Source organism: Crotalus tigris, unplaced genomic scaffold (genome assembly GCF_016545835.1).
Source record: "Crotalus tigris isolate CLP2741 ecotype Arizona unplaced genomic scaffold, ASM1654583v1 scf7180000018921.503499, whole genome shotgun sequence".
Classification (NCBI taxonomy): Eukaryota; Metazoa; Chordata; class Lepidosauria; order Squamata; family Viperidae; genus Crotalus; species Crotalus tigris.
In genome coordinates this window covers 480,774-503,499 of record NW_024097274.1, presented here as the reverse complement: position 1 = coordinate 503,499, position 22,726 = coordinate 480,774, and the positions used below count along the sequence as shown (strand labels likewise).

At 44.8% G+C, this 22,726-nt stretch overlaps 1 protein-coding gene across 1 annotated transcript in view; it reads right to left on the bottom strand.

The window, feature by feature from the left end:
- Window positions 1-273: 273 nt before the first annotated feature.
- Window positions 274-22,726, bottom strand: part of LOC120314379 (electrogenic sodium bicarbonate cotransporter 1-like) — a 39,081-nt gene continuing 16,628 nt past the window's right edge. The window contains exons 7-11 of the mRNA XM_039357415.1: window positions 21,499-21,770; window positions 8,944-9,002; window positions 3,910-4,098; window positions 2,170-2,283; window positions 274-662 (exon numbers count right to left, since the gene is read on the bottom strand). Coding sequence (XP_039213349.1) covers window positions 474-662; window positions 2,170-2,283; window positions 3,910-4,098; window positions 8,944-9,002; window positions 21,499-21,770 — 823 coding nt within the window. The 3' untranslated portion in view covers window positions 274-473. The remainder of the gene's footprint in view (window positions 663-2,169; window positions 2,284-3,909; window positions 4,099-8,943; window positions 9,003-21,498; window positions 21,771-22,726) is intronic.

The window sequence follows — 22,726 nt, the reverse complement described above, 5'->3', positions numbered from 1 at the left end:
TCCTCGACTTACGACCGGTTGAGTAGTCCTCGACTTATGACCGGTTGGGGGGTCACGGCATTAAAAAGGTTAAGAACCACTGTTCTAAAGCATGCAAATTGTCTCCGAAGTTGGGGGTCGTCTTATACGCCGAGTCATCTTATACGCCAGAAATTACGGTAGTTTCCGGCATATAAGACGACTTTCTAAGCATGCAAATCGTCTCCGAAGTCGGGGGTCGTCTTATACGCTAAGTCGTCTCATACTCCGGAAAATACGGTATTTCACGTGATTTTGATTCCATGCCTCTGTTTATACAACCAAGGATGACCACTTAATAATGCATCCCTCGACGCATTATTTTAAGCAATGAACTGCTTCCAAGGAGACCTCATTGGAACTTATCACCATTGTCCTCAGCACAGTTAACTGCCCCAATCTCCTAGCGAGATCTACCCCAATTTACTCTTTAAAACAATTTGGTTCATCCCCGTTCAAAGCTTGCCTAACGAGGCACCCACCTTTAGTTTGTGCTCTTTACGGTTGACAATAACAGCTGTGATTTGCTGGTCCATGAAGATGAGGATGGTCACCAGGAGAGCAGGAATAGCTGCGGCCAGATACACCCACCACGGGTTTCCTCCGAACGGTGCGATAAACCAGCCTCTATTTGGGTTTGTTGGCTTCACAGGGAAAAAGACAGAAAAGGGCATCAGAAAGACAAGTTCACAAAAAAAAAAAAACAAGCCATAGCAAGGAAGGGTCAAAGAATACTTCCCATATCCCTTGCGTTTTTAGATCCTCATATCCACTGTATATATTTTTTTGTATTTGCACTTCCCATTATTCATACGCAATGTTAGAAACAAGAGCAGAAAAAAAGCTTTCACAAACTACTCAGCAATCCACCGTGAAAACATTTGGATGCTTTGCATGAAAGCATCCAAATGTCCACAAGATGGCAGCAAAGAGATGGGGGACTTCTGGGTCTTTTTGCTGCCCTCTGGTGGTCACCGTATTTTTTTCAGACCAGAACAAGATACAGATCTATTGGCAGGTGGCTATTGCTGCAGTATGGAATCAAGACTCCCTGTAAGACTAGGGGTGTCAAGCTCGCCACGTCACATGACGTGTTGCGACGTATCGTGACTTTTTTCTCCTTGCCGGAGATGGGGTGGGCACAGCTTCCGCAGGACACATCCGGCCTGTAGGCTGGCAGCCTGACACCCCTACTGTAAGAGGTAGCTGGATTGCACAGAAGATTGCCCAATGTGAAGTGATGAGTTATACGTGCTTTTACCCTAAATCGTAAAGGCGTCCCTTAAAGATCTGCAAAAGTGGCTGGTTAAATTTACAGAAAGGAGAAAATACCAAATATATAGAAGCTGTCATATTAACCAAATTTAATTTCTAAAATAAAACTTTTTAAAAACCCTATAGATCAGGGGTGACGTATCACAACTTTTTCCCTATTGCTGGAGCTGGGATGGGTGCGGTTTTGGCATGATGCCTCCAGCTGGCGGGCCAGCAGTTTGACACCCCTGCTATAGATTAAAGTTGTCTTGCTCTGGGTCTTTATTCTGATCTCACACGCTTGTTGATGCTTATCCCATCGCCTCTGCTCAAAAGTACTGAAAAACTTGCTGTAATGAGTCGGTGGGTCACTAAGGGTAAGTTCCCCGTTAGCGCTTTGCAAAGTGTAGTTGTCCCAGTGTTCTATAGCAGTAAATAGTAGAGGCACGAATTATGATGCAGATGTACAATGAAGTCATACTTCGATAGGATTATGCAATTGATTATAGGTTGCAAACATCCTAGAAACCACAATGTGGTAGCAAAGAGCTGGTTTTAATGTATATCTTTGCTGCCATCTGCTGGTCATCTTGGTTTTGCAGCCCAGATTTGATAATCGTCCTCCATGTATTGCTAATTCCTTGTCTTCTTAAAACAGTGGTTCTCAACCTGTGGGTCGGGACCCCATTTGGGGTCGAACGACCATTTCATGGGGGTTGCCAAACAAGGCTGTCCGCCATCTTTTCCCCCTTTTCTTTGGCCACGCCCCTGGCACCCGGTGATGTATAAGTGGTTGGGGGTCACCACAACATGGGGAACTGTATTATGGGGTTGCGGCATTAGAAAGGTTGAGAACCACTGTCTTAAAAGAAGGGAGGAAACAGTTTTTAAACTTACCTTGAATTCACTTGGCACAAGGAGTTTTGGGGTGTCTACACCAACCAGAGCATCGATTCCACAGAAAATGAAAATAGAAATGATGATGGCAAAATCACTGATCAATTTCCTTGCCTGAAACAGAAAGGCAATTACATCAATTTTTTAAACTTGCCCGTTTTAAGGGGCTGACAAATATGCAGGGAAAAAAAAAAAAAAACCCAACGCTGAAAATAACAAGTAGAAAATCAGAAACTAGAAACAGCACAACTCTGTCAGTTCGGCGGAAGAACATTCCAGAAGATTCTGGCATCTACTTGGTTACCACATTCCCACCTCAGAGGACCCTTCCCATCAAACTCGTTCATAATCCTGGTTTTCAAAATCTCTTCAGCTGACCCCACCCAACTGGTGAAAACCTGAGCAAAGCTGAATGAGAATTTTGAAGAGAGAGCATATGCACAAGAAAACATGCACACCAAATGGAACAAAAACACTTGGCTGTTGTTGTTTTTTTAAACTAACATTATTGAATGCAATTCAGTGCACAAGCAGACATTATTGTTACCATGCCAAAAGAAGGCATTTTATTAAGAGAGCAAAATGTTATTATCCCTTCTGAGGAAGGATAATAATTATTTTTAAAGATACTCTTTCCTTACCTTTCTATCCACCTATATTGTTCTAAACACGACAAGCCGTTGCCAAAATTCTAATCGTTCCACCTTTATTAATTTGGCTCTGGTCCCAGAACTGTTACCCTAGTGCTTAGGACTCAAATGTGTTCGGTACTTCATAAATCAAATGAGGAAGTAATAAAACAAGTCTCAGCCACATACTACCTTTTATCTAAGTGCAGCCTTAAGGCTTAGGACAGTGTGCAGTGAACGATGTTGGGTTAAAATAAACTTAAATACTCAGGTTATTGCTATTTGAGCAAAGTTCATATATAAACTTACTGGTTTATAAGGCACAAAGAAGACTGGATTAACAGAAATAAGCTTAGGGTTGAACTGTGAGTCCTTGGTGCTCTCTTGCAGATGTTTCTTTACCCAACTAGGGTAATATCAGTAGCACTGATGATGTTACCTAGTTGGGTAATGAAATGTCTGCAAGAAAACAGCCAAGCTCAGAGAGCACCAAGGACCCTACAGTTGTCCTCCTCCTCCTCCTCCTCCTCCTCCTCCTCCTCCTCCTCCTCCTCCTCCTCCTCCTCCGCCTCCTCCTCCTCCTCCGCCTCCTCCTCCTCCTTTCTGCAAATCCCATTCCCTTCTAGCACTGATGATGTTATCTAGTTGGGTAATGAAATATCAGCAAGAAAACAACCAAGCTCAGAGAGCACCAAGGACGCCACAGTCGTTGTCGTTGTCTTCCTCCTCCTCCTCCTCCTCCTCCTCCTCCTCCTCCCACACTCCCTTCTAGCACTGATGATGTTTCCTAGTTGGGTAATGAAATGTCTGCAAGAAAACAACTAAGCTCAGAGAGCACCCAGGAACCCATAGGACTGGGTGTCTTCTCCAAATTCTCCCTTAACCATGTACTCATGGTTTGTGGTTCACCGTAGGGAGGAGGGAGGCCATGATACAACTGGACAGACCATCGCACTGCCACTCATGTCTGTTCAGGGCACCATCGCTCCTCCCACTTACTGACTACAATGAGGAACAGCTGAAACAGGAAGTTAATTCTCGAGCACCATCAAACGGCGCTGGATATGCCGCAGAAATAGCTAGGGAAACCATCATAAATCACACGACTTACAATGGTTGGGAAATAACGGCTGGTCTTGAATTTCTTCAAAGCCATGGAGCAGGTGTAGGTTCCCAAAAAGAGAATGCAAGACATGAGGGTGATGTCAGGGACGTATTTGCAATTGTTCCCCACCAGCATTCCTCCAAATTTCATACATTGCTCCTTGGTGAGGGATGACCATTCGATTGTTCCATTGTGCTGTAAACACAAAAGGGAAAAAAAAAAACAACAGCACCTTTAAAGCAAAGATTCTTGCCTTCTCGCTCAATGCTAGATGCTGTTCACCTTGGCAGGATGTCATCTTTACGTTTATATGTCGTCCTCGACTTACAACTATTTGCTTAGTGGCCATTCAAAGTTACAGCAGCATTGAAAAAAGTGACTTACGACCGGTTTCCACACTTACGACCGTTGCAGCATCCCCATGGTCATGTGATCAAAATTCAGAGACTTGGCAACTGGCATGTATTTATGACTGTTGCAGTGTCCCTGGGTCATTTGATCCCCTTTGGTGACCTTCTGACCAGCAAAGTCAATGGGGGAGCCAGATCCACTTAACCACCGGGTTACTAGCTTATCAACTGCAGTGATTCACTTAACAACTATGGCAAGAAAGGTCGTAAAATGGGGCAAAACTCACTTAACGAATGACTCACTGAACAACCAGAAATTATGGACTCCATTGTGGTCAAAAGTCAAGGGTTACCAGTATGTAGATGTTATTTCTGCTTGCAAATTACAAAGAGGTTCTCGTGGTTTATATACATCAGGGGTGGGCAACCTTGGCTCTCTTATGACTTGTGGACTTCAACTCCCAGAATTCCTGAGCCAGCATGGCTCAGCTTGGAAACCTCTCCCTTTCCCCTCAGCATGGCTGGCTCAGGAATTCTGGGAGTTGAAGTCCACAAGTCATAAAAGACCAAGGTTGCCTACCTCTGGCCTAGGCCTAGGCCGCTTTATGACTCGCGGGCTTCAACTCCCAGAATTCCTGAGCCAGCCTGGCTCAGCTTGGAAACCTCTCCCTTTCCCCTCAGCATGGCTGGCTCAGGAATTCTGGGAGTTGAAGTCCACAAGTCATAAAAGAGCCAAGGTTGCCTACCCCTAATATACACAGATACTTGAATGCATGAAATGCTCAAGTAGGTTATGGGGAACACGATGATGAATATGTAGTACAAACTCCAAAATTTAGCTAATTAATCAAGCCAATTAACCAAATAGGAGTTGGGTTTTGTATAACCAACTCTTTAGTCAGATAAGTTCCATTTCATGGGAACTACCAACTTGAGGGCTAACTATCCCTTCAATCAAAATGAAATCTTAGAGGACCTGTGAAAAGATTGAGTTGTTTCAAGGATCAATTTTCATGTCTCAAGATGATTAAGGGCCTGGAAACTAAAACATACAAAGAACAATTGCAGAAATTGGCTATGGCCAGTCTAGAGAAAAGAAGGACTGGGGGGGGGGAGGACATGACAGCAGTATTCCAGTATCTGAGGGGCTGCCACAAAGATGAGGGGGTCAACCTATTTTCCAAAGCACCAGAAGGCAAGACAAAAAACAATGGATGGAAACTAATCAAGGAGAGAAGCAACCTGGAATTAAGGAGAAAGTTCCTGACAGTGAGAACAGATAACCAGTGGAACAGCTTGCCTTCAGAAGTTGTGGGTGTTTCATCACTGGAGGTTTTAAGAAGAGACTGGACAACCATTTGTCTGAAATGGTATATATAGGGTCTCCTACTTGAGCAGGGGGTTGGACTAGAAGACCTCCAAGGTCCCTTCCAACTGTATTCTGAATTGAATTCACTGGACTGGCTGTATCAAGCAAACAGGACTATAGTAATTTAGACAAATCTAACAACACAAGTTATATCTTGTAAGGATATTCCATAATCCTGGCACAGGATACCTTCATTGTTGTTGATCCCTGTCATATTTTAATGTGTTTATTTAATTTAGCCTTTCTACCCAACTACTTAAAATTGAGTACTTACGTGAGGACTTGGTTTTGCATTCTGCTTTAAGAACAGCCGGCTTTTTCAAAAGTTTGTATCAAGGACTCCAACAGAAGGGCTAATGCAAGAATTTTGGTTCAACTAAGCCAGGGGTAGGCAACCTTGACTCTTTTATGACTGGTGGACTTCAACTCCCAGAATTCCTCAGCCAGCCATGCTGAGGGGAAAGCAAGAGGTTTCCAAGCTGAGCCATGCTGGCTCAGGAGTTCTGGGAGTTGGTCCACGAGTCATAAAGTGGCCTAGGCCTAGGCCAGAGGTAGGCAATCTTGGTTCTTTTATGACTCGTGGACTTCAACTCCCAGAATTCCTGAGCCAGCCATGCTAAGGGGAAAGGGAGAGTTTCCATGCTGAGCCATGCTGGCTCAGGAATTCTGGGAGTTGAAGTCCACAAGTCATAAAAGAGCCAAGGTTGCCTACCCCTGAACTAAGCCAGGGGTTCTCAACCTTGGCAACTTTAAGACTTGTGGACTTCAACTCCCAGAATTCCTGAGCCAGCATGGCTCAGCTTGGAAACCTCTTGCTTTCCCCTCAGCATGGCTGGCTGAGGAATTCTGGGAGTTGAAGTCCGCAAGTCTTAAAGTTGCCAAGGTTGAGAACCCCTGAACTAAGCTAAACAACATCCAACAGCTCAGAATCCATTTATTCTCACCAGCTAACTTACCTAACTTAACCTTTTCAATGTATAGAACATTCCTCCCCTGAGTTACAGCTTATTCAACTGGGAGGAATTTTTATTAGCCTAAAAGTGATAAAACCTTTCGCAAGTTCTTTGCATCAGGCCGCCATTTTCACAGCTATCTTCTCAACAGCGTAACTGTAAAACCCAGAGGGAGGAAAAGAACTTATAGTTTTCATTTGACAAAGTTCTCCTTTTTCCACTCGGAAGTGTGAAGAGCATTGGCTGTGATCCATGAGCTGTTGCACTGCTGATTTTATAAAAACACAGGGCTATGTTTTACACACACACACCCTTTAATTAAGTTTCCAAGCTACAAATAGCTCCTGACTCACAACAATTCATTTAGGGATCGTTCAAAGTTACAACAGCAATGAAAAAAAGTGACTTAGGACACATTTTTTCACACGTACCACCGATGCAGGGTCCCCCTGATCACGTGATCAAAAAATACGGACCCTTGTCAACTGGCATGTATTTATGACGGTTGCTGTGTCCCAGGTTCATGTGTTCACCTGTTGCAACCTTCTGACAAGCAAAGTCAATGGGGAAGACAGATTCACTTAATAACCGTGTTACTAACGTAACAATTGTGGCGATCCAGTTAACAACTGGAGCAAGAAAGGTCGTAAAATGTACGAACAGCCTACGTTCAGTTAACTGCTTCACTTAGCGACAGGAATTTGGGGCTCAACTGTGGTCATAGGTTGAGGACTATCTGTACTTGATTTATGTGTAGTTTTCCAGATCAACCAACAGAGTTTGGATTTTTTTTGAATGTGGCCAAATTTGGTTTTAAAAACTGTTGTAGCCAATTGTTAATTATAATTTAAGTTATGGTTCGTCACAATGTCAGCCAGATATGAGCCAGTCGTGTGCTGCAGCTGCCAAAAAAGCCAACACGGTGCTAGGCTGCATTAACAGAGGGATAGAATCAAGATCACGTGAAGTGTTAATACCACTTTACAATGCCTTGGTAAGGCCATACTTGGAATACTGAATTCAGTTTGGGTCACCACGATGTAAAAAAGATGCTGAGACTCTGGAAAGAGTACAGAGAAGAGCAGCAAAGATGATGAAGGGACTGGAGGCAAAAACATATAAAGAACAGTTGCTGGAATTGAGTATGTCTAGTTTAATGAAGAGAAGGATGAGGGGGGCCATGATAGCAGTGTTCCAGTATCTCAGGGGCTGCCCCAAAGAAGAGGGAGTCAAGCTCTTCTCCAAAGCACCTGAAGGCAGGACAAAAAGCAACAGATGGAAACTAATCAAGGAGAGAAGCAACCTAGAACTAAAGAGAAACTTCCTGACTGTGAGAACAATTAACTAGTGGAACAACCTGCCTCCAGAAGCAGTGAATGCTCCAACACTGGAGGTTTTTAAGAAGAGACTGGACAGCCATTTGTCTGAAATGGTATAGGGCAGGGGTAGGCAACCTTGGCTCTTTTATGACTCGTGGACTTAAACTCCCAGAATTCCTGAGCCAGCTATGCTATGCTATTCCTATGCTAGCTCAGGAATTCTGGGAGTTGAAGTCCACGATTCATAAAAGAGCCAAGGTTGCCTATCCCTGGTATACGGTTTCCTGCCTGAGCAGGGGGTTGGACTAGATGACCTCTAAGGTCCCTTCCAACTTTATGATGATGATGATGGTGATGATGATGATTGTTCAGACTGGGTTTGGCATTTTTGTCCATATATCGAGTCCCTTCCAGGACCTGGGTTAGGCAGATGTTGTTTAATGATGTTAAAAATATTGTCTCAGGACGTAGGCTGTTCAAACTAACATTGCCTTTTGCGGTTGATTTGGATCCTGAGGGGTTTATGTAGGCTGGTTGTAAGCCAGTGTGTCTGTTGATGGAATTGCTTGTGGGGTGCCAGACTTCGATGAACTTGTGAGCGTGACGGGTGGTAGCGTGGCCAACGATTCTTGTATTGCTCCAATCAAACTGATGCTGTTTGGTGTCAGTATGGACAAAGATTAGGGATAGCAAAGTTATACTCTTGGTAAAATGATGTCCCAGGAGTTTCGTTTGCTGCATTTACTAACAGGATGGTTGACAGATATGAGGGAAAAGTTAAACTATTATGCTTACCAACTTTGAAATAAATCCCAAAGACCTCAGTGGGATCTACTGCTGAATAAACATGTACACAGCCGAACTGTGTGCAAAAATGTTGACTTTGTACTGTGATTTTGTTTAAAATACAGTAATCCTATGAAACAGGTGCTAATTCAACTCCGAAATTAAGGCAAAATAAAACAGGGATGAGGACGCATTAAAAGTTAAGTAAGAGTAATTGCACTGTGCATAACTAGTTCAAGTATTATAACCTTATTTTGGCTTACCGGTTCCATAAGCCAAGCTGGCGATGACGTGACTGTCTCATTGATTAACGAGCTATTCACTGAAAAAAGAAAAGAAATGAAACACTTTCAACATAACCCTGTAAAAACTAATGAGGGAGAGTTGCAATTAAAATGAATCTCGCAATCCCTCCCTAAAATTAAAATCCGGTTAAGCTTTATAATCCTCTTAGGCTGCAAGTAATCGGCAGCTTCAATAATGATCCCGAATTATATACAGTAAAAAGAAGTTATTATTCCATAACTTGTGGATCTTACCATTCACCGTGGGAAATTTTTTTTTTTAAAAAAAAAAACCTAATTATCTCAAATTACATTGATGCATGAATGACAATTGGGTTACAATACTTCCCCAGTGTAAATTCATCATTAGAATTCTTACATCATCCCCAGAGATCAAAGTATGTTTTTATCTACGCTGAAAAGCTGCACTGTTCAATGTTGTGCTGTGTTATGCTTTCCTTATATGTGGACTAAATAGGGTGAACAAATGGATCAGCTTCCAATTAAGAAAATGGGGTGGCATTTCCTTTTTCTCTGAGTTCAAAAGTAGAGATTGAACCATAAACGGCAGCGTTGTGGACCATAAACAGCAGCCTTGTGGACCATAAACGGCAGCGTTGTGGACTTCAGCTCCCAGAATTCCTCAACCAGCATAGCTGGCTGAGGAATTCTGGGAGCTGAAAGTCCACAAGTCTTAAAGTGGTCAAGGTTGCAGACCCCTGTTATAGAGAAAGCAAAAGCACTTTTCAGTATTTATTCCAATTGTGGGAAAACTATTTTCTTTCTTTCTTTTTTAACAACACACCATCTCAGGTCTATGTATATGATGGGGTATTTTTTTTCTTAAGATGTCAATTACTGGGTAATTACATAGCAGCTGGAAATTTTGGACACTGCAGTCTAGTGGTACCCAAAATGTATTTGATTGGGAAAGACAATTTTAGAACAGACCCAAAAATCTTACAATTTACACGCTGCAGTAATAGCAGCGGCACTTTAAATTGTGCTTATTTCATTTACCAACATACATACTCAACAAGCTACATTCTCTGTTGTGGTAAGCAGCGTTATGAGGTTATGCTAAGAACTAGGAAAAAAATAGGGTAGGGTAGGGTGGGATGGGATTGGATGGGATATAGGAGGAAGAAGAAAAAAAAAGGGAAGGGAAGGGAAGGGAAGGGAAAGGGAGGGAGGGAGGGAGGGAGGAAGGAAGGAAGGAAGGAAGGAAGGAAGGAAGGAAGGAAGGAAGGAAGGAAGGAAGGAAGGAAGGAAGGAAAAGGAAAAGAGGGAGGGAGAAGGGGAAGGGGAAGGGAAGGAGGGAGAGAGAGAGAGAGAGAGAGAGAGAGAAAGAAAGAAAGAAAGAAAGAAAGAAAGAAAGGGGGGAAGGAAGGAAGGAAGGAAAGAAGGAAGGAAGGAAGGAAGGAAGGAAGGAAGGAAGGAAGGAAGGAAGGAAAGAAGGAAGGAAGGAAGGAAGGAAAGAAGAAAGGAAGGAAGGAAGGAATATTTCAGCTTAGGGCCTTTGTGGAAAACAGAGAGAAGATATTTAAAGGATTGGTGCATTTTTATTTCCACCCTGTCTTGCTCTCTTTTGCACCATGCAATAAGATTTTGCCTCTAAAACAAAGGAAAAAGTGGAACACTTGTACAGGCCAACCCCCCCCCACTTTACAGATATGAGCTAACTTGGCCTGTTGATCTGAAAGTCCTTCTCAGTTCCCACACATAGGAAAAGAAGAAAGAAGGAACGGAGGAAAGAATCTCCTCCTTGCACCAGGTAAAAGGTCATCTTGGACTTTTAAGGCGCGATCCACATCTCCATTTCTTGGCTGAGGGAGCCAGCATTGTCCAAAGATGCTTCCCTGGCCATGTGGCCAGCATGACTGTATACCAAAAGCGCACTGAATACTGTTACCTTCCCACCCAAGTAGTACCTATTTATCTACTCGCATTTGCATGCTTTCCAACAAGTAGGCAGGCAGGAGCTATGGCATGGGTAGACAACCTTGGCTCTTTTATGACTGGTGGACTTCAACTCCCAGAATTCCTGAGCCAGTCATGCTGAGGAGAAAGGGAGAGTTTCCAAGCTAAGCCATGCTGGCTCAGGAATTCTGGGAGTTGAAGTCCACCAGTCATAAAGCCGCCTAGGCCTAGGCCAGAGGTAGGTAACCTTGGCTCTTTTATGACTGGTGGACTTCAACTCCCAGAATTCCTGAGCCAGTCATGCTGAGGGGAAAGGGAGAGTTTCCAAGCTGAGCCATGCTGGCTCAGGAATTCTGGGAGTTGCAGTCCATGAGTCATAAAGCCGCCTAGGCCTAGGCCAGAGGTAGGTAACCTTGGCTCTTTTATGACTGGTGGACTTCAACTCCCAGAATTCCTGAGCCAGTCATGCTGAGGGGAAAGGGAGAGTTTCCAAGCTGAGCCATGCTGGCTCAGGAATTCTGGGAGTTGAAGTCCATGAGTCATAAAGCCGCCTAGGCCTAGGCCAGAGGTAGGTAACCTTGGCTCTTTTATGACTGGTGGACTTCAACTCCCAGAATTCCTGAGCCAGTCATGCTGAGGGGAAAGGGAGAGTTTCCAAGCTGAGCCATGCTGGCTCAGGAATTCTGGGAGTTGCAGTCCATGAGTCATAAAGCCGCCTAGGCCTAGGCCAGAGGTAGGTAACCTTGGCTCTTTTATGACTGGTGGACTTCAACTCCCAGAATTCCTGAGCCAGTCATGCTAAGGGGAAAGGGAGAGGTTTCCAAGCACAGCCATGCTAGCTCAGGAATTCTGGGAGTTGAAGTCCACCAGTCATGAAGGGGCCAAAGTTTCTTCCATGCTGGCTCAGGAATTCTGGGAGTTGAAATCCACGAGTCATAAAAGAGCCAAGGTTGCCTACCCCGAGCTAGGGCAAAGGACGGGAGCTCACCCTGTCGCATGGCTCTTGGATCTTAAACCCAGGCTACCAGCTTTCCAGCTGACAAGCTCAGCGTCTTTAGTCTCTGAGCCATTGTGCCCCCCCCCAATTGCACCAGGACCATGTGCTAAACCTTCCACCAGGTTCCCAACAGAGCAGAATTTCACCAAACTGTGAAATTCAAGTTAAATTCAAGTGAAATCCACTACAAACGCCTCGGTTTTAAAAGCACTGCAGTGGAGGTGAAGCCAAACTTTCCTTAATGTGCGGTTAACAAAACCAACGTGGCATTACTTCTTTCTATACTGTCTCAATTCCTGGCAAATAGATGGGGAAGAAATGGAGGTAGTGACAGATTTTATCACCATAGATGGGGACTGCAGCCAAGAACTTAAAAGACGCTTGCTCCTGGGGAGGAAAGCTATGGCAAATCTAGACAGCATACTAAAAAACAGAGACATCACCCTGCCAACAAAAGTACGTATAGTCAAGGCCATGGTTTTCCCAGTTGCAATGTATGGCTGTGAAAGTTGGACCATAAGAAAGTCTGAGCACCAAAGAATGGAGGCCTTTGAACTATGGTGCTGGAGAAGAGTCCTGCGAGCCCCTTGGACTGCAAGGCGATCCAACCGGTCAGTCCTAGAGGAGATCAACCCTGACTGCTCTTTAGAAGGCCAGATCCTGAAGTGGAAACTCAAGTCCTTTGGCCACCTAATGAGAAGGAAGGACTCCCTGGAGAAGAGCCTAATGCTGGGAAAGATGGAGGGCAATAGAAGAAGGGGACGACAGAGAATGAGGTGGCTGGATGGAGTCACGGAAGCAACAAATACTGTCTTTAAACCAGCAACTAGGCGACCTCAACAGTAAATTCCCATGAAAGAGCCTGAGGGAGGAGGCTGTAAATCTTTTCTTTAAGAGGCAGCTAGACCGCTCCCCTCTTTCCACCCAGCCACAAACAACCGGTTAATCATTGTGGACTAACGAACAGCAGGAGACCCAGTAATTCAATCACAAAATCTGGCAACTTCACGGTGGTTGGAGCCAGCATCTTTTCAACGGAAGAATTTCAGGCTGTTTGCAACATCTGTCAAAAGACCAGTAAGGCTAATTACTGGGATACAGGTGCCAGCCACGTGTGCGTTGTGTAAGGGAACTCAAAAATACGAAAAAAACTGCTGTGGAGCCTGACGAAAAGGGAACAAACAGATGGAATTTGAAACTCTTCTAATTTCAACAGCCAAACAGCTGACATGGACTATAAAAAAAAACTAAGCATGGAGTAAAGGAGTCTCAGCTGTAATTACTTGCAAGTAATTACTGCAAGTAATTACTTACAACTATTCGATTAGTGACCGTTCAAAGTTACACAGGCACCGAAAACAGTGACCTATGACCGTTTTTCACACTTACGACCGTTGCAGCATCCCCATGGCCTCGTGATCAAAATTCAAACACTTGGCAACTGGTTTGTACTTATGACAGTTGCAGTGTCCTGGGGCCATGTGATCACATTCTGTGACCTTCTGACTAGCAAGGTCAACGGGGGGGGGAGCCAGATTCACTATTACTGTTTTAACAGCGATTCGCTTAAGAACGACAGCAAAAAAATGGAGCAAAACTCACTTAACAACTGGAAATTTTGAGCTCAGTTGTGGCCATTAAGTTGAGGACTACCTATGCACTGAAGTTTTCCACAACAGTGCCTGCAAATTTTTTTTTTTGAACCATGGTTGGTATTAGTTTTTCGGAAGCTTGCTCAAAAAATAAAGAAGTAAGTAGAGATAGAACAGAAACACAATTGGATTTTTTTTTAAAAAAGTAAATAAATCTTATTTAAATCTAAATGAATTTAAATCTTCATTATTTGAATATGATTATTAAAAGTACACCCCATTTATTTATTTATTTATTCTTTTTATGACTCTTGTAATCCTTTAATTCTGGGTAGGATCAGAGAAACTGGGATGAAGTTGAGCGTTTACTGGCTGGATACCCTTCCTGACACCTACAAGGAGTTCGCAGCAGATATTTTCTCTTTGCGCCCTGAGAGAGAAACATCTGCTCCTATCTAGGGTTGAACTCTCAACCTTCTGAGTGGGAGGCAAGCGTCTTCACCACTAGGCCACCCTGCCACTCCACCCCACTGAAGACCACGTTAAACTTTGCAATTTGGTAGCAATTTTTGGAGGGCTTCTGGGAGGCATGTCGTAGACCTTTGGGCTCCAGGATATACTGCCTGGTTGTAGATCAATGAAATTTTGGAAGCCAATGTTGAAACCGTAGAAAAAGTATACAGAGGAGCAACAAAGTTTATAAATTTGGAGATTAAACGGTAAGGATGAATGGTCAAGGGAATTAGGGAACTATCGAAGAGGAGGTTTGGGGTGACAGGGTAGCTATCTTCAGGTACTTGAGGGGCTGTCACAGAAAAGGGGGGGCAGAGATTTATTCTTCAAAGCACCTGAGGACAGGCTAAAAAGAAAAAGGTGGAAGATCGTTAAAGAGAAATATAACCTAGAACAGGGGTAGGCAACCTTGGCTCTTTTATAACTTGTGGACTTCAACTCCCAGAATTCCTGAGCCAGCCATGCTGAGGGGAAAGGGAGAGATTTCCAAACTGAACCATGCTGGCTCAGGAATTCTGGGAGTTGAAGTCCACGAGTCATAAAGCGGCCTAGGCCTAGGCCAAAGGTAGGTAACCTTGGCTCTTTTATGACTTTGTGATTTGCTGCTCAAAGCAAGAAGCTAAAAACACCAGCCTGAAGATGACGAATGTGACTTCGTCGAAACGTTGCCAAGACACTTCCAATTTTACGCGGGAGAAAACCCGAACAACCAAAGACCTATATACAAATACCCGCGAAAACCTCAGAAAAAATATATATATATATATATATATATATATATATATATATATATATATATACACACACATATACATATACATATTGCTCCTCGAAGCACGAAGCTGAAAACACCAGCCTGAAGATGACGAATGGGACTTTGTTGAAACGTCGCCAAGACACTTCCAATTTTACGCGGGAGAAAACCCAAATAACCAAAGACCTACATACAAATACCCGCGAAAACCTCAGAAAACACACACACACACATATATATACACACACACACACACACACACCACACACACATACACATATATCCTTAATGGTAACATCGTAAAATCACTGAATAGTGGAGCTAGACAAGGTCATTAAGTCAGGGCCAAGAATCCAAATTAAAATATTCCCAGCAGGTAGCAGTCACTTGAATACATCCAGCATTGGGGAGATCATCTCTGTGGAACTGGTAATAATAATAAAGTTGGAAGGGACCTTGGAGGTCATCTATTCCAGCCCCCTGCTCAGACAGGGAACCCTATACCATTTCTGACAAATGGCTGTCCAGTCTTTTCTTAATAACTTCCAGTGTTGGAGCATTCACCGCTTCTGGAAGCAGGTTGTTCCACTGGTTAACTGTTCTCACTGTCAGGAAGTTTCTCCTTAGTTCTAGGTTGCTTCTCTCCTTGGTTAGTTTCCATCCGTTGCTTCTTGTCCTGCCTTCAGGTGCTTTGGAGAATAGCTTGACTCCCTCTTCTTTGGGGCAGCCCCTGAGATATTGGAACACTGGTTTGAATGATATATTTCAGCATATCAGCAGGATATGAGAGATGGCTTCAAAGGGGTCCCACATCATTCTGCTGGAGTAATCAAGGCCCAGAGTTCGCAAATAGTTCCAACAGGGAATACGGACCCTGGTAAAATGTATTTTTAGGTATTCTGGTTAGGATTGTATATTGGGAGTGCTTCTGACACACTAAAAGCAGCTTGGTGTGCTCAGTGTTATAAAGGTAAAGGTTTTCCTTTTCCAGTCATATCTGATTCTAGGTTTCTTGGCCAATGGAGCCAGCATTGTCCGAAGATGCTTCTGTAGTCATATGGCCAGCCTGACTATACGCCAAGGTGCATGGAACCCCGTTATCTTCCCACCGAAATGGTACCTATTTATCTACTCACATTTGCACGCTACTCGCATTTGCATGCTAGGTGGACAGGAGCTGAGGCAAGCAATGGGAGCTCACCTTCTCTCAAGGCGCTCGGGTCTTGAACATGGGCTGTCAGCTATCCAGCTGACAAGCTTTAACCACTGAAGCCCTGCCTAGTATTATACATTCAAGCAAAACTTCTTCCTCTAAGACATGGATGTCAAATTCAATTTCATTGATGGCCGCATCAGCATTGCGGTTGCCCTTGGGGGGCCGGATGGGTGTGGCCAGGTGGGTGTGGCTACTGGATGGGTGTGGCCATCTCTACATCGTTCACGTCAAGGGTGCCTGTGGGGGCCTGGGCAGGAGTGGGACAGATCTGAGGGTCTCTGGCAGAAGGGGGTGGGACCGGAGCAAGTGCCAAGGCATGGTCCATTTCTTCATTCCCCACAAAGGGTGACACCTCCCCAGCATGCACCCAGGAGGCGGGGCTGACACGGCAGGGCCTGGTTCCTCGCTGTTTCCAGACGGCCTTGTGGAGCTAAGACTGAATGTGTTTCAGCATAGATGGCCACCACAAAATTGTACATTGGCTCCTGGCTGGCCTGGGCCAGGCTAAGGCAGTGGGGACCGTTCCCTCACTGTTTCCAGAATAGCTTTGCGGGCCACATGAAACTACTTTGCGGGCCGCATCCGGCCCCCGGGCCTTGTGTTTGACATGTCTGCTCAAAGAATTCACCAACAGTTAAGGTTTTTTTTTTTCCCCAGTCTTGTTCCACTTCAGACTTCTTGTTTGAACGTAATAGACTGGAAATGGCATCTAGACCTCTATTCTCAACCCAATTTGAGCATGTGTTAAGACATATTTGACACAAGGGTCTCAAGTCCCCAATTCTGCATTCCTAAATAGAGTGAAGATACAAGCCTACAATCAGCAATTCCGGGGTATATAGTGGTTGGGAACTCACCTAAGGGACTCTTATCCTCTGCCTACAGTCTGTTGGCTTTTCACAAGGTCACAAATTCTTCTGAAAACCTTCAAAACGAGATGCTGGTGATGTTTCTACTCCATCCCTAAATTGGGATTGTCTCTTAACTCTTTTTCTTTCCATGGGAAGAGAAAATGAATGAAATATACTCTTCAAAAAGACTTATCAAGAAAAAAAAAATCCCGAGGTGGTATGTAATTTATAATTCCCGCTTGATGGACACCAATAGAGTAGACACTGTGAAGTTAGATTAGAAATGGAATCCATCCTGGATGGTCCAAGCCAGGGGTCGGCAACCTTGGCTCTTTTATGACTCATGGACTTCAACTCCCAGAATTCCTGAGCCAGCATGGGGGAAACTTTGGCCCCTTCATGACTCATGGACTTCAACTCCCAGAATTCCTGAGCCAGCATGGCTCAGCTTGGAAACTCTCCCTTTCCCCTCAGCGTGGCTGGCTCAGGAATTCTGGGAGTTGAAGTCCACGAGTCAAAAAGAGCCAAGGTTGCCTACCCCTGGTCAAAGCAGTGGTGGGACTGAGCTGGTTCGCACCACTTCGGCAGAACCGGTAGCTAATTTTTTGTTGCTCAGGCCCAGAATGGATTTCCGGAAGCGGCATCCACACAGAGAACCTGTTGTTCCCGTATTTGAATCCCACCAGTGGGTCACAGCAATGTGTGGCCCAGCTGAGAAACCCCAGAATAATCTGGAAGCAACTCACACATCTGAAAGCAACCAAGCCAGGAAAAGCTGGGATTCAACTAAGAGTTTATAACAATCTTTTCAATTCCTCTTCTGGGTCTACAAGTTCACTAGGAGACACCCCAAAATGATATACTCAATAGCGAGCACTGGTGAGAAGCCCTTCTACATCTTCCTGAAGTCATTTGGAAGATTGAACGTGCGACCTTCATATTTAATGCCTATGTCAAGGTTCCAACTGATGAACCCAATGAAGTAAGCATAGCTGAGGCCATGCAATCTCTAATGCAAAACTTTATTGAGCACATCATTTCGGCACAGAGGAAAGGAAAACCAGCTCTGGTTAACTGGCGCCAAAATCAGTATATTCAAGTATAGAGCAGTGATGGCGAACCTTTTAGACACCGAGTGCCCAAAAACCGCCCCTCCCACCCCCGCTCCGCCCTGCCCTGACCGCTCCACCCCTGCCCTGCCCCCACCTACCTTGCCCTGCCATGCCCGCTACGCCCGCCCCTGCTCCCCCACCGCCCCACTTGCCCACAGGGCGACCTACCGCCTCCATGGCCTACCGCAGATCGCCCAGCCAGCCCTGCAGCGCCCTGGTGGCCATGCCCTCTGCCCACGCCTTGCAGCATCATCTGCGCACGATGGGGTGCAAAGGCGGAGTATTGTCCCTGCTGCCCAGCTGCCATGCGCTGTTCCATGCGGGCCACGCCCAGAGGCAACTCTGCTCCAGAGGGGCTGCTGGTGAGGAGGGGGCCACGGGGGTAGGCAGGGCAGGGGCGACAGCACGCGTGCCCACAGAGAGGGCTCTGCATGCCGCCTCTGGCACACGTGCCATAGGTTCGGCACCACTGGTATAGAGTCTCCCTTTAGTGCAGGTCACATTGTCCAATGAAGCATCCGACAAGTTATTATGAGAGAGTGTTTCAGTTCTTAGTAAACAACATTTGAGCGACTTTAGTGCTCACAGCTTGGCAGTCCGATGTCTGAAGCCTGCATTCCATTCTTCCCTCCCCTCTCTCCACCGCCACCACCCCCCCCCCCCGAATTTTTAGGCAAGTTAAGAAGCAGTAATGGATGCCACAGCATAGTTATTCTTTGCAGCTTGACAGCATAATTGACAAGCATCCAGCAACGGTCAACTCGGGCAAACAGGTAAGGTTCACCGGCTCATCTTCCTTTTTGGCATGGCACCAGATACTCAAGCTTGTTTTACCTGTGCCAAAATCTGACTCACTTCCCCTTAAACAGCAATCATCAGATCACCTGTGCAGCGTTATTTAGCTTTTTGTAGCCCTATATTTTTTTTAATCGTAAGGTTCATTTTAATGCAAAGAAGACGCTACCTCCTATGCCATCTTCACCTGTGGATTTTTAAAATTGTAAATATTTTACGGATATGCCGGGGAGAACAGGTGTCCTCTGGATTGCTATGACTTCAACTCCCACAATCCCCAGCCACCTCTCTTTTTTTTTTCCTCAGCAGAGACCACAAACTATTCATCCAATCGCGGCCTCTGAATTACAATATCTCAAATCTCTATCGTGAGACATTAAACAGCAATTTTCTTACAAGAGGTCCATGGCTTATTTTAGACAGTTTTAGAATTTAGAATAGAATAGAGAACAGAATAAACAGAGAATAGAATAGAATAGAATAGAATAGAATAGAATGGAATGGAATGGAATGGAATGGAATGGAATGGAATGGAATGGAATGGAATGGAATGGAATGGAATAGAATAGAATAGGACTAGATTAGACTAGACTAGAGCTGGAAGGGACCTTGGAGGTCTTCTAGTCCAACCCCCTGTTCAAGCAGGAGAACCTATACCATTTCAGAAAAATGGTTGTCCAGATTCTTCTTAAAAACCTCCAGTGTTGGAGCATTCACCACTTCTGGAGACAGGTTGTTGCACTGGTTAATTGTTCTAACTGTCAGGAAGTTTCTCCTTAGTTCTAGGTTGCTTCTCTCCTTGATTAGTTTCCATCCACTGCTTCTTGTCCTGCCTTCCGGCGCATTGGAGAATCACTTGATTCCCTCTTCTGTGTAGCAATCCCAGTTTATTCCAGGCCACAGGTGTGCGACTAATGAAGCTCTGACATCACTGTAGTGGTTGGTGCCAAAATGTACAGCCCATTTCTCGGGGGTACAAAGATTTCACTTTGCCCATTTAAATATCCCAGATGGGAGTAACAATCATCAGAAAATGGTGGTGAAGGGGTGAATGGTTATCTTAAGCCATTACATTTCCCCCCCCCAAAAAAAAGTAACAGAAGGTTGAAAAAGCTGATCCTCCACTTGAAAAAATTGTCTACCTTATAACTCAGGGTTGAACTGTGGAGTTCTTGGTGCTCTCGGAGATCGTTTGCTTGCAAACGTTTTACGACCCAACTAGGTAACATCATCAATGTGAGAGTGTGGGGTTGATCCTTCCCACTTCAGGAATAATCTAGAACAGTGTTTTTTTTCAAAATTGGCAACTTATCCCATGCAAGCTGGGGAATTCTGGCAGCTGAAATTCACACATTGTAAGAGTTTGCCAAGGTTGAAAAAAAGACTGTTAAGATAACCTTTATTGCCATTTTTATACTGTGGGCACAATGGCACACATCAAAAATGAAATTTAGCTGCCCGCTCTCAAAGTGAAACACATACATGACACACACCTAAACATACTATGAACAACATAGTAATTCCAATAGCCTTTCAAATTCTGCAATCCTAGGACGGCATATTCGAAATTTGAATTGGTGCGCAGGTGGCTGGAGAATCCTGGAAGCTGAAATCTACACTTCTTGAAGTTGGCAAGTTTGGAAGACATTGCTCTAGAACAGGAGTGTCAAATTGCCGGCCTGCGGGCCAGACAGACGCATCACGCAGAAGCCGTGCCCACCCCATTGCCGGCAATGCCAAAACAGTCCCGATACGTCGCGTGACATCACGAGTTTGACATGTCTGCTCCAGAAGCTACGTAAGAGGCTTGGAGAGACTCAAACGGTGGACAACTATTTCCACTGAAGCAGGTACAGCAAGTAAAGACCACACTTGTTAAAAATGATGGAACATCCCAGCTGGAGCAAGGATGTGCTCAGCTCACCTTGAATACTCAAGGCCACAATTAGTTACTGGAGGTAAAATTCACCCTCCTGGTCCTACAAATGGAATCTAATGGAATAAGGATGAAAATGTGGTATCTGAAACTTTCATCTGGAACAGTGGTTCTCAACCTTTTTAATGCCGTGACCCCCAACCGGTCGTAAGTCGAGGACTACTCAACCGGTCGTAAGTCGAGGACTACTCAATTAGTGCAGCATCGTTTGCAGAATGGGACTTTTGGCGGGCTCAGCAGGGCAGAGACAACCTGGACAATTCCTATTGGCTTTTGAAAGCCAATAGAATTAGACTCTATTCAAGAGAATCTATTCTATTAGCTTTCAAAAGCCAATAGAATAAAAGGGAGTAGCACAGCTAAGAAAAAGGGGGGGGAATGGCGGACTGCGTTGTTTGGCGACCCCCGTGAAATGGTTGTTCGACCCCAAATGGGGTCCCAACCCACAGATTGAGAACCACTGATGACAGCCTGGGACTTCAAAACAGGGAAGCGAGAGTCCACGTTTTGTTAGATTCTAACAAAACGTGGACTCTCGCTTCCCTGTTTTGAAGTCCCAGGCTGTCATCAGTGGTTCTCAACCTGTGGGTCGGGACCCCATTTGGGGTCAAATGACCATTTCACGGTGGTCGCCAAACCACGCTGTCCGCCATTTTTTTCCCTTTTCCCTAGCTGTCCTACTCCCTCTTATTGGTGGCCACACCCACTTGGGGGTCACCACAACATGGGGAACTGTATTATGGGGTCACGGCATTAGAAAGGTTGAGAACCATTGTGTTAGAATTTAATACAATAATGATTTATTAAGAATTCACCCTTCAAACAAAGCAACAAAGTTTACCCCTTACCTGGATCTGGTGGTGCGCAGGTACAGGAATACAGCGTAATATCGTTCACTTTGAAGTGGGAATTGATGGGGTAATAATCGGCTAGTTTGATCATCTTCTTGAAGGCATCGTAGATGAAGATGAAGCTAATCAGAGAGGAGAAGCCTTCTTCTGTGAACCGGGTGAAGTACTGAACTAAAAAGCTAGCATCGGTAGCAACCAAGATCAGACACAGGAAGGCTGACCACAAGCCAATCCAGAGACGGAACTCGAGATAATCAAAGTTGTTGTCTCTGCAAATGAAGAAGTCAAGTGAGATTGAAAAATAAGAAAATATAAGATGGGGAAATAGCATGTTGTTGTTGTTAGTTGCGAAGTCGTGTCTGACCCACCGCGACCCCATGGACAACGTTCCTCCAGGCTTTCCTGTCCTCTGCCATCTTCTGGAGTCCATTTAAGTTCACGCCTACTGCTTCAGTGACTCCATCCAGCCATCTCATTCTCTGTCGTCCCCTTCTTCTATTGCCCTCAATCTTTCCCAGCATTAGGCTCTTCTCCAGGGAGTCCTTCCTTCTCATTAGATGGCCAAAGTATTTGAGTTTCAACTTCAGGATCTGGCCTTCTAAAGAGCAGTCAGGTTGATCTCCTCTAGGACCGACTGGTTTGATCGCCTTGCAGTCCAGAGGACTCGCAGGCATCTTCTCCAGCACCAGAGTTCAAAGGCCTCCATTCTTTGGCCTTTAGCATACACCTATTTAAATGGTATACAGGTAGCCCTTGACATACAATCTTTCGTTTAGTGACCGAATTTACAATGGCACTGAAAAAAGTGACCTATGACCGTTTTTCACACGTCTGACTACTGCAACATCCCCTTGATTACGTGATCAAAATTTGGATATTGGCAACCGGCTCATATTTATGACGGTTGCTGAGTCGCCCGGGGCTATGTTGCGGCATCCCCATGCTTATGCGATCAAAATTCAGATGCTTGGCAACTGGCTCAAATTTATCCCAAAGGTGCTTTTTCAAGAGGCAACTGGACGTCCTTTGTTTTTCCTTGAAGACGTTTCCCTTCTCATTCAAGAAGCTTCTTCAGTTCTGACTGAAGAAGCTTCTTGGATGAGAAGGGAAACGTCTTCAAGGAAAAACAAAGACGTTTGCCTTTGGGACAAACCATGACCTGGATGACTGAGAATCTCCATAGACATTTGGCTCATATTTATGACGGTCGCAGTGTCCTGGGGTC